The sequence below is a fragment of the Condylura cristata genome, unplaced genomic scaffold, assembly GCF_000260355.1.
Source record: "Condylura cristata isolate star-nosed mole 26May11 unplaced genomic scaffold, ConCri1.0 scaffold00002, whole genome shotgun sequence".
Classification (NCBI taxonomy): domain Eukaryota; kingdom Metazoa; phylum Chordata; class Mammalia; order Eulipotyphla; family Talpidae; genus Condylura; species Condylura cristata.
Genome location: NW_004567103.1, coordinates 16,129,011 through 16,141,436, shown reverse-complemented (window position 1 = coordinate 16,141,436; position 12,426 = coordinate 16,129,011). Strand labels below are relative to the sequence as shown.

General features: G+C 35.3%; 1 protein-coding gene across 1 annotated transcript in view; it reads left to right on the top strand.

Moving 5' to 3' along the window:
- SPAG16 (sperm associated antigen 16) overlaps positions 1-12,426 on the top strand; it is a 678,503-nt gene that overhangs the window by 449,388 nt on the left and 216,689 nt on the right. Inside the window, exon 14 of the mRNA XM_004674324.2 lies at positions 4,815-4,880. Coding sequence (XP_004674381.1) covers positions 4,815-4,880 — 66 coding nt within the window. The remainder of the gene's footprint in view (positions 1-4,814; positions 4,881-12,426) is intronic.

Sequence of the window (12,426 nt, the reverse complement as noted above, 5' to 3'; positions counted from 1 at the left end):
CCGGTCTCTTCATCTCATGTTTGCTGCTCCATGTGGCTTCCTTAGGTCTCCTTCTCCATTTGCCTTCTGCCTTCCTTCTCTCTTCTTCTCTCTCCTTTTTCTCTGCTCAGTTCCACCCTCCTTCTGGGTGGGGCAGGGAACTTGGAACTTCCCTTCTCCTAGGGACCACCCAGTTACATCAGGACTGACCAAGATGAAAATAAATCCTGGGAATAAAATCAAGTTATGTATCCAAAAATACATATATTGGTGAGGTAACATTCTTTCCAATTTTAATATTTCTCTATGTAACTATTGTTTCTCAACATCTATTTATCAGATTTTATCAGAGCTGCCTTGGGCCTTGGAAATGAAGGAGTGAGTGGTGGACAAGACAGTAGGGGCTTCATTCCAGTGGGAAGAAACTAACAAGCACACAGAAACAAATGTATTAAATAGTTTTAATGATGAGTGATGTAAAAGAAACAAATATGATAACTTAGATCCTGGGCATTAGCACTTGCCAAAACACTTTAACAAATGTAAACAAATTCTTCACTGGTAGACACTACTAAATCTCAAAAAAAACCTCTGTGTTTAGAGTTGCTCTATGTATACAGTCATTGTTTCACTCAGCTGACATACTCTTTGCTCAGAAAACAGAAACATGACAATGTTCATGGAATCCAATGGCTGAGAAGAGAGAAATAAATAGGAGCCAAATAATATAGAAATTTAGACCTACCTAGAGTTGGGGATTTATTTCCCAGTGTAATGGTAATTGTTTTACTACCTTTAAGCAGGTACTTGGTGTGGTCTGATTTATGTTTTATCAATCACTCCAGTGACCATTAGTAGAGTGGATGGGGAGAGGGGACAGAGGAGGCGTGGAGACACCACTGTAGATGCTCAGCTTTTGTCACGCTACTATGATGACTTCCTTGTTCCGGGGATGATGGTGAGAGTCAGAGGACAGTATGTTGACTAAAGAGCTAATGCTATATGGGGATGGAGGTGACAAGGGAAGAAGTGGGTAGATATCTGACTCAGTTTTTTTTCTTTTTTTTTTTTTAAATTACCTAGGTTTTATTTAGCAATCGGTGATACTAGTTAGTTAGGGGGGAAATTGGCAAGGGTAAAGATAAGCATTTGGAAAGTATTAAATCATAAAGGATGCTTTTGTATGTTCTGTCTGACATGCTGCATCAGACAAGTGTCAGCTGAAAATGGATGACCGACAGGGTAGATTCAAATAGAAGGTGTGCTGAAATTCAAACAGTTCTAAGGAACAAAACATAACACCCAAAGTCTCTCAACAATGGAAAGCCATCATTACCCTCAGGTTAGGTCTGAAGGGCCAGAAAGACAGCATTACTGGTCACAGTATGAGCTGGAGCCATGGCAGAGCATCCACACAATAAAAGTTGTAGGATTAGGTGAGCAATAGGGTCAGAGTGGCTGACCAAATCACAGCTGAACAGGAAGAGAACAGAAATGGCCACTTTATTCATGTCTATTCTTTGTATTTCCTTATCCTACCAGGGCTTTCCTCTGAGTCTAACCAGAGGCCAGAGTGACTGCCGTCCCATGGTGATGTAGTTAGTAGAGATCAGGGCAGAGCCACAGAGGGAATGAATCTGAGGGACAAACAAACCAAAATAACACTGATGCCTCAAAGACTTTTTACTGGGGTCTTTAAGGAGGCTGTTAACTAAAGATAGAAATGTTAATTTTGAAGTCATCAACATTTCAATGGTGTATATCCTAAGTATCAGATGATGTCCATTAAACTCTGACTTTGCATTTTTTACTCTACCAACATTAAACATACAATATCTCATTTAATTTTTAAAATAAACCGATAGATTAAGTATCAATATCTCATTGTACACAAGGTGGTGGTATTAAACATATGGATCTGTTTTGAGAATTAAATGAGGAAAGTGAAGCAGACTGTAGTGAGTAATTTCCTTAAGGTAGCAAATGCAAAAAGTCTGCCCCAGGCACTTTTATCCCCCCCCACCCCCCCCCCAATGACAGAAACCATTAGTGTCCACTGCTTCTCTGAGAGAATCAAATACTGCAGCAGTGACTTGTTAGATCACATGATTTTAAAAAAACAAAACAAATCTCTTCTCTCTTTTTCATGTTTTTCACTCCCTTTAAAGAAAACAATTCTGACAAAAATTCATCAAAGCATTGACTCCAAATTTCAATATCCCGGTTTTGGGTATTGCTTTTGATTAAGGCTGTTTGCAGAGTAGAATATTAGTAACCCACATATTCCCTACATCACAGAAAGAGTAGATTCACTTTTATCTTGGGAACAAAGCTGGATAGAAAGACTTTTTAAACTTTTCTTAATTCATGAAACATTTATCTTCGAGTCAGGTTTTGTTATAGCTGCACAAATGTGGCCTGTCAGCATTTCCATTATAACCCTATATTTCCAAGGCCTTTCAAGAATGCCTTAGAGATTAGAGTTTGAATTAAAAATTGGCATTCAGAATTTGAATCAGAAAAGTACATTTTCCTTACCAATTAATCAAATAGTTTTTAAAATTTTCAATATAGAAGAGGACCAAATAAAAGCTGTTATTAATTCCAAAAAAAAAATCAAGACAAAATTGATCATTTAAATATTTAAAATATTAACACTCACAAAGTATAATTTTATATAACAATATATGATATTCTTTTTCAACAAAAAGTTCCTAAAGTAATGTATGAAAGCTAAATAAAACACATGTCCCCTTTCTGGCTTTGTAAGGAATTTATTTCTACTTTGGAAATTCAGGTGATCTGACCTTCTCAGCATAATTGGTCTTGAAGTTAAAACACATTCAAGATACTGAACCAAAATAACCTGGGCAAAGGGAATACTGAAAGAGAATTGCATGTTTCAACAACTTTTAATGAAATATGAATTTATGAGGAGAAATTTTGCATTCTATGAAAAGGCTCCTGTAAATGGATTAAATCTATAAATGGATGCTTAAAATTTAACTGTCCCCACATAATAGAAATAGTGTGGACTTACTAGAATTTAGAGAAAACTCCCAATTATTTTCTGAGTTCAAAAATACTCCAGGAATGTCTTACAAGAAGGAAGACACATGATAATGATCCTCTGTCTTTAATATCTCACTTTAGTCTTTTCTGTCATCCCTGTTCAACCATAAATGGGTTAGCACTAAATAAATACAAGGTGGTGGATGAGAGCAAATGAAGCCTTTTAATCAATCAGCTCTCCTGATGACCTTGCTGAAGAGAGCACACACAGGCCCCTTATAAAGTCCATCACCGACTGGTGCCCAGTGGTCAGAGGCACCTGAGGTAAACTGAACTAGAGAGAAGCTGGCAGCAGTAAATACTCAGACTCCTCAGGCAGGAGAGACTCTGCCACCCTCACCCTGATGCACCAAAAAAAACTCCAGCTGTTGTCTAACCCTATGAAGACCTGCACTCTCATTTTGGGGTGAAAATTTTGGTTTGCAGGGAGTTGTCAACTCACAGACTGTCAGGAAAGCCCACTTCAGTCTGATAATCTGGCCTCATCTTTTTTCTAACACTTGTCTCCAGCCACACTGACCTCCTTACTTTCTAAAGACACTCTGGGCAAATTCCCACACTGAGACATGTGCTCTAGCTCTCCTGCCTTCCAGGACTTCTGTTCCTCCAGTTGTCTGCTTGACTGTACCCTAAGTACCTTGACATGGGCCTAACATATTTCAGTTTCTCAAAACTATTTGGTGAATGAATAAATGGCTGAATGAAATGTGAATATTGGCTCATAACAAGAACCTATAAACAATAGTCAATACATGTAAACAAATACATAAAACAATATGCAATTTATATACATATAAACAATACATAATTTGGTGTCGAGATGAATGAACATAAATGAACAAAATGAACATTTATGTTCCCATGGGTTTATGTTATAAACCTTTTTTTTCCTGGTGTCACTTAAAAGAAATCTGTACTTTTGTTTGTTTTTATGTATTTTAGCTGTGGTTTGGAATTAATTTCAATTTTAGCTATGGTTTGGAGTTGGTGAAGCATAGTTTTTCATGAAACATGTTGCTTAAAAATTATTACTGTAGGGACCTCCATGGTGGCTTTCGGGTTAAGTCTCAGCGCTATCACAGCTATGGCCTGAGTTCAATCCCTGCCCAGGAAGCTAACCCACATGGCACAGTAGGCCACTCCCATCTTGCCTGCTGTTCCCCTTAGCAGTGTAATATCTGCTCTGCTCTCCACTGTATCTGGTGAATCCTCTCACCCCCACACCTCTGGCATGTTCCCCAGTTGTTCTATCCAGAATATACACACAATACTTACACACATATACATACATGTGTGTACATAGATTATTAAGGTGAATGTTTCATAACATCTTTATGCATGTAGTGATATTAATGCCAAGCTATGAAAATTTAGAAATTAAAAGGTGCTCCTGTGACAGACCAACAATGAAGTTCCCGCCACCTCCTCAGTAATGGTGGAAATATGCTGAAAACAGGGTTTTCTAGAAGGACTTTATCATTGGGTTTCGTTATGCTAATTGCAAAACTTGAGTCACTTTATAAGAGTGTGCCACCTGTCTAATGGTGTAAAAGGGAATCAGAATGTCAGCGCAGACACTCTTGGGATAGCCTTGTGTGACTCAACGTGGTAGCTGACAGCGATACTAAAATTTTTCTATCATAAGAATGCATTCATTTGTTGTTGGACTTAAAATGTGGTTTCAAACAAAACTGCTACCTTTCCATTTATTTTCACATATCAAATAGACTTTACTTGATATTATTTTCACTTTGTCTTCCTAGGGTAAATGTGAACATTCTCTCTATGGTCACATGCATTCCATCAATGATGCCACCTTCGCCCCTAGGGTAAGTTCTGTTCTCTCCATGAATTCTTTTAATGCTTCATAGATAAAAATTCACTCTAAGGAGACAAAGTTCCAGAGGGAAAGGTAAACTAACAAGAACAGGTTTGGGAATGCACTATGACAATGAAAAAGTCATTTCCATACAATAAAGGTGTTGAAAATTAAAAACATACACAAACACTAGTGGTGGAAATGAAGAGGAGGGATTCTCATTTTGTGCTTAATTTCACTTAAACCATTTAATTTTTTGTTTTTAAACTTGGGTTTCAAGAAAGTTAGTGTAATATGGATTGATAAATATTAGTGTACAATAGTAAAAATGATAACAAGGTGCAAGTATGTATTTGTATTTTGTGGTATTCGGGTATCAGGATGACTTCCCTGATGAATATTATTTAACTTTGCTTAAGTTGCTAAACTACATGGGATGTGTTTAAAGAGTTCAGCTAGTAATCATGGAAGGATTATTCAAGTTTGTTCCTTCTCAGATGAAAGCAATTTGACTAGATAGATGACCTCTTAAATCCCTTCAAACTTTATGATTTAATTATACCTAACATTTTAATTTGTCTCTCAATTCCCAGTAGATGTAAACCTTAATTCCATATTCCTCTTCTTTTCCAATTTGCTGAAAAAGAAATCTGATAAAATGACCTACGTCTAACTTCAAAATGACACCATAATCAAAATACTGTTACTGTCACAGTTATTATTCTTTTTTAAAAGAGGAAAATGTCCACCTAGAAAGAATTTTACTAAAGGAATGTTTCTTCACCAGCTGAAATGATGTGGTATCACTGTCAGCCCTGGGATGTTAACGACCAGCTCCGCTACAATATATATTTCAACAATTAAATTTGTCTTAAGTAGGGATTTCTACTTCACTGACTCTATTGAGCCAAAACATTATGGATTAGTTCTAGATATCAGTAAAATTTTATTTCTAGCAGAATATAGAGTCTTTGAAGCATTGTGGACCCAAATGACATAGAATACTTGCTATAAAAATCTATTAAATGTCTTGTAGGTTGATGAAGTCTAGAACAATTGAATGGAGTTTAAAATTAGTAAAGTAATTGTTGTAAGTCAAACATATAAGCAATGGCATAAGTAAAAAAGACACACAATTCAACATCCTAATGGTAAAGTAAATAAAATAGGAGATAGCCAAATTGCTTTATTAACTCAGCAATCAAGGGGCATACCTTAATGCTACATATTTCAACAGCAAGATGATGAAAATGAGGTCCAGGTGCTCAGGATTAACTTGACCACCTTTACACATTTGTCCTCATAGCATAAGGGTAATATAACAGTGTTCAAAATTGTCATACCAAAGCCCCATTAATTGACTTTTCCCATTAATTTATCTTTCCTTTGTTGTAAATATTTAACTCATATTAAGGAAATCATGTTTTGTTATGATGATTGATATTCCTAAGTAAAATATTTGGTGACATGTCAATTGCTTTGCAAACTGTTTTACTTCACATACCTGCTAAGAATGTCAGCAGGTTGGGAGGTAACAGTGACTGAAAGAGCACAAAGTCTTTCGGGATTCTCTTGAGGATTTGGCATTTCAAATAATCTCTCAGACAGAATTGTGATAATAAATGCATTGGGCAGTGCATACAGAACAGGCAGAGATTTGAATTATTTAGCATTAGCTTTGCTAATTAATTGATTCCTTTAAGGATACAGAAGCACAGTTACATTTCTAGTTAAAAATGCAGTTAGCTGTTTAGGTAAACACAATTTTAGGAAAATCCTACAATTTTAGATTTGTAAACAATAATCACAAATGAAAAATTCAGTGTTATGTAGCTAGCTAGTAATGCAAATCCACAGACACAAATAGATGATATGCAATAATTTTGTTGTGTAGTATTTTGAAAACTATGCAAATTGACTTATTTCTAAGTTATAGTATTAAGGCTCTGATGTCTTCATTTCTGAATGTTTTTTTTTTTTATTGAAAGTAGATAATTATTTAAAATCTCCTTTTAAAGTAATCTGTTAATGAAACATTTTAAGGAACTGTGAAAAGCTTTTACTAAGTCCACTTAGCAAAACAAAACCAACAAAATTAAAAAAACAAAGTTGACAGTAATTTATGGAAAAATATTAATAGACACAGGCAATTTAATGTGAAGTTATAAAAGTGTTTAGCAAGAAAGAGAGAACTATATTCTTATCAAAGAGATTTTTGCTGTTTTATAGGCAGTTGGCTCAAATTCTAACTTGTTTCCATCTAGATAATTCCACAAAAGTTATATTGGTCATGAATGGGGATGAAGGAAAAAGAAGTGGTCAGTATTGTGTTTATAGCATTTGGAAGTTTTAACTACATGAAAAAGAGAATTTGAAGCAAGGAGACACCTATTCCATCTGCTGGTCTTGAGACATAAGAAGTGTAAGGGCAATAATTGTTTTAGAGAACAAGAAGGAAATTGTAATAATGGGTGCCATGCAAATCTCAATTTTGGTAACAAGGTGAAGAAAGTGTCCAGAAGAGAGAGTGGAAATAGAAAGCAGATGGCTGGTGACATATATAGGTCATTGCGGGGTGGGTTACCGGGGTTGGGGTTGATGGGTCTGTGAGATATGTGAAGGGATCAGATGGGGGCACTCATAGCTCATTGGTGATGAAGGTGTAACTAATAAGGGAAAACCTACAGATTTGGGCAACTGTATAACACATTTTGCATGTAAAAATGAACATAGAGTCAAAATGTTCCCATAAAGGAAACATCAAAAACCAAGTACTCATAGGACCCTCCCTCATTACCAATGGGTCAAGTCTCAGCACTACAAAACTAGCTGAAGCTTCAACACTAGCTCAATCCCTGGCCAGGAAGGTGACCATATGGCATGGCAGACCTGTCCTGTCTTGCCCGCTGCTCTCCTCAGCCGTGTACTTCATCAGTCAGCCTGTTGTGCTTCCCACTGTGTCTCTGGTAAATCCTTTTACTGGCCCTGCACCTCTGACCTGTACCCCAGTTTTGTATGTATAAATAAATAAAACATCTTCTAAAACCAAGTGCTCATAAAGCATGATGCTAAAGGAAAGGAAGAAGGTCTACGCTGACTTTCCTGCACCCATCTCCCTTCCCCAGTTCCCCCCACCCATATTTCCCAGAGGCTGTGGATCCAGGTCGTTGGCTCGCAGTTGTCCCAACATGTGTGGTCAAAGTTAGCTTCAGGCCAAAGGTCACTGAGGAAAGAATGGATTAAATCATCTATCTGAAGCCATTCGCCAAATGCATCAGCTCCAAAATCTCAGTTCCCAGCACTGCTTTCCTGAATATAACCTCTTTTCAGTACAACTATAATCCTGCTTCGCTGTGAGCACTAGTTACCTAAGATCTTGCTCCCCACCTTATCCCCCCTCCTGCCTTCATTTATCATTTTGTGCCAGCTTAGTCTCCTTAGTTGTCATGCTAATTATATTGCAAAGGACTTTAATTCAATTTTACCTCTTTTCTCTGCAGTGCTTATCTAGCAAATCTACTTTCTTTGATCAGCACCACAACACAATAAAAAATGCTGGGGAAAACTAAACAAACTGTTTCTTTTTTCTTTAAATTAAGTTTACAACTTCAAAGAACCAACAGCCACTCACAATTGTTCAGCCTTGAAATGTTATTTCTCTGTTGTGTTTGTCTATGTACTTACATTACCTATATACACACCTATATACCTTGTCTTTAAATTCTTATACTTACTCTAAGTTCCCTGTCCACAAATTTTTCTTTTATATCCTGACTCATTCTCTAACGAAAAACTGCAAGCTATCAGGGGAAAAAATCTCATATATTCTCTAAATATACAGGCATCTCCAGACCAGGTATTGCCTCAGGTAACCATCGTAGGGAAGTATATTATCTCCTAAGACATTTTAATATGTAAGTGGCATTATAAATCCCATTTTTCTTCTTTCTTCATAAGCTTACATTTCCAATTATTTCTTGTTTTTACCTTTGTATAGTATTCATCTACATACAAATATGGTCCACCATTTACTGTATTTAAGTTTGATGTTTCATCTTTCAGTCACCTACTGTCTTGTTTTTCTTACTTTCACATATTCTTGATTTCTTCTGTAAACTTGGATTCATTTGAAGTTGCTTTAGTTCCAAATTATGACAAATTTGAAGGATTTCTTTGTATTACTGATTTATAATTTGAATACAGAATTGCCAGAAAAAATTACTCAGGTCATACGTGTTTTGGCACTTTAGTATAATTTGTTTTTGTTCTAGAACTGGATTATAGTTTTAGGTCAATAAGTGGGTTTAGAAAGAATATATATTCTCTTAAGGCATCATCCATTCAAATATGAACTCTAAGTCAACTACTCCACTGGCTTGCTCTTGATTTTTATATAGTTATATTAAATAAAACCTCCTCAATTTTGTCACAGTTTGCTTTTCAACATCACCCATGAATTCTTTCTAAATAGCGGGGGGGGAGGGGAGGAAATCTGCATGGTCATTATTTTTCCTCTATTACTTGACCACTAAATATTAAATGGAATTCATATTTGATCTTCATTTCTGTTCTCTAGCAGATTTTCTTCTAATATTATCTAATTCAAATCTGTGATTTAATTTTCTCTATATGTGACAATTTCCAAGTAAATTTCACTCTGATCTCCAGACTCACTATTAGCTATTTTGCATCTCAGCCTAAATATCTATAAGATTTATCATTTCAGTCTGCCCTGAATGCAACTCTTGCTTTCCCTTTATCCTAACTGGTGTCTTTCCCAGCTTTCCGTCTTAGTTCATGTCATCTTGTTCTTCCCAATGTAGAAACAGGAGGGTCAATTGTAGCTAATAATTGCCAACATTGGAATGTACTTTACAAACATAGTGAAAAGCAGTGAGATACTTCTTGTTTGATTGATATTCCCAGAATCTGGTACAGTTTAATATTCAAAATTTTGATGACTGAATCTAGAGAGCTGAACAAGATTGAAAACACAAGAATGCTTACAGCACTGTTAATGCATTGTCTGTTGGTATTTCAAAAACCGTGGATATTAAACTATAAGCTAAACTCATCTAATCTTCCGGATAGATTAGTTCAAGCTTCTATAGCATCATAATACCCCATAACTTTGGAACACTGGAAAATTTCCCAGATTCAGTTAACATTGTCTCCTCTTAGTTCCGTTTGGATACTAGATTTGTCATTCACAGGATATATAACCTAGAGTAAACAATTTAGTTCTTCTATAATAGTGAATGATAAAAAGAAATAAAGAATGTGAAAGAATATATATGATGTGCTTAATATAGTGGCTCACAATCAGAATATGCCCTTACTACCAGCCTACCTCTATTACTCATAATAGTAGTAGTAGTAGTAAGTAGTATTGGAGCTAATGTTCCTTTCCAGACATTTGTGTTCAAATATGTAAAAGTAAATGAAAAAACACAAACATAATTATGTACAATGTCTTATATCCCATAATTTAATTTCATTTGACTTGACATCAATATAATAAACATAAAGCTATGATACATATGTTGAACTTCAGCAAGAAAATAGATTCTATTCTAAATAAGAATAAAAACTATTCTAAATAAGAGTGTATCAATATGTAATTGTATTAAACTTGAGTTAAGTGTTACTAAAAGTGATTATAAGTGGCCCTCCCTGGTGGCGCAGCAGGTTAAAGCACTAAGAAGCTGAAACCACTTCCGCATGAGTTCGATTCCCGCCTGCCCCAGAGGTGACCACATGGTGTGGCAGACCTCTCCTGACCCACCTGCTGCTCCCCTCAGCAGTGTACTTCATCGATCTGCCTGTTCTGCTCCCCACTCTGTCTCTGGTGAAGTCTTTCACCACCCCTGAGTCTCTGGCCTGTACCCCAGTTCTGTATGCACAAATAAATAAATCTTTAAAAAAAAAAGTGATTATAAGCCTCAGGATTTTGTCCTTTTTATACCAGAATATAGCATTTGACATTGAAAGTTAGAAAATTTTAGCATGATCTGAGATAGGCTACTTACTTTTCCTAAAATGGTCAGTATATGGGCATAAGGACATTCATTCACTTTACATTTTCTTTATTGATAAACAAATACCTGCAGTTGCCAATTAGCAAAGCAAGCTTAATATCTGAATTTCAAGCTTGCAATCCATGCTTAAACAGGAAGTGCTTAGTATCAATCTTTGGCCATTTTATGTAAAGAAACACAAACAACATTTAGGTCATGCAGGCATTGATCCTCTAAAGGACAAATGATGTCAGACAGTACTTAGACACACAAAATTTCAATTTTGCTTACTTCTTAAGCAATCCAACTTGATGTCAACTGCCATTTAGCTGGGCCAATAATATCGATATTTGATGTCAGTTCTTATTCATTACTGTACCCAGGTGATGCATAAGTCAAAAGTTTTACATGTGTGGTAAAAAACAAAAAAGCAGATTCTGTCTCTGGGGAAATTGGAAACAACAGGAAAGAAAATTAAGGAACATGTAACTTTCCATTTTTATTTGTATATTTCAGCGCTTTTTTATATTCAAAAATTAATTTTACAGTAATCCCATAGTAGGTGGTATTTTTAAACTAAATTTTAATGAAATTTAAACTAAATTTTAATGAAATAACTATTTTGCAAAGAATATAATTTCTGATGGAAATATGTGGCACTAAAAAATAGTCAAAAAGAGTTCATATAACTAAACATTCAAAAAGTTTTTCTGATAATAGAATTGATGAGATCTTTCCCCTTTATTTCTTTCTTAGAAATTAACACCATATTCTACAAAGAAAAATAATACATTAATATTATATCACCTATCCTCCAAAGTTTAACCTTTAATAACTTCTGCAGTCAGATGGATAAATCTTACATCACGCATTTATTATTTTCTTGATGGCTGCACAAAAATCACAAGCATATGATCATGTCATATTCCTCAATATTTCCTCTTTGAATATAAGCATATAATTTTTTATACATATATCCTTTGGAGAGCTTAAATATTTTTGGCATATATGAAAAAAAGTCATCTGGAGCTGCATAGCAAAGTAGAAACTGATAGTCACATATCCTGGGCACTCCTTAAATTTGAGGGTTCAAGAAAGATCAATATCAGTTTTTGTCCTTATATAAATTACAGATTGGTCAGACTCAAAGTCAATAAAAAAGTAAATGAATAAATAACCTAAAGAAGATGTGTTATCCATCTGGAACAAATAAAGATAAGACAGAGATAAAGAAGGAATTTGGGGCTTAAAATGGAATGGTCAGAGAGAGACTTTCTGAGAAACTGACATTTAAAAAAAAACATGCATGACTTTAAGAAAAAGAACTCAAGCAGAGGCAGCAGCAAAGGCCAAGTTTCTGAACTGGTAGATGTGTGGAGTAATGAAAGAAACAAAATACATCAAGTAGGCTAGGATTAGTTTAAGCATATGGAATCTGTTGTATCTAAATAACCACTAAATTAGATTTTATTATTGCTTAACTGTAAGATAGTTGAGACTATTTTAGAATCTCAAGCTTTATCTGTGGTTTTCAAAATG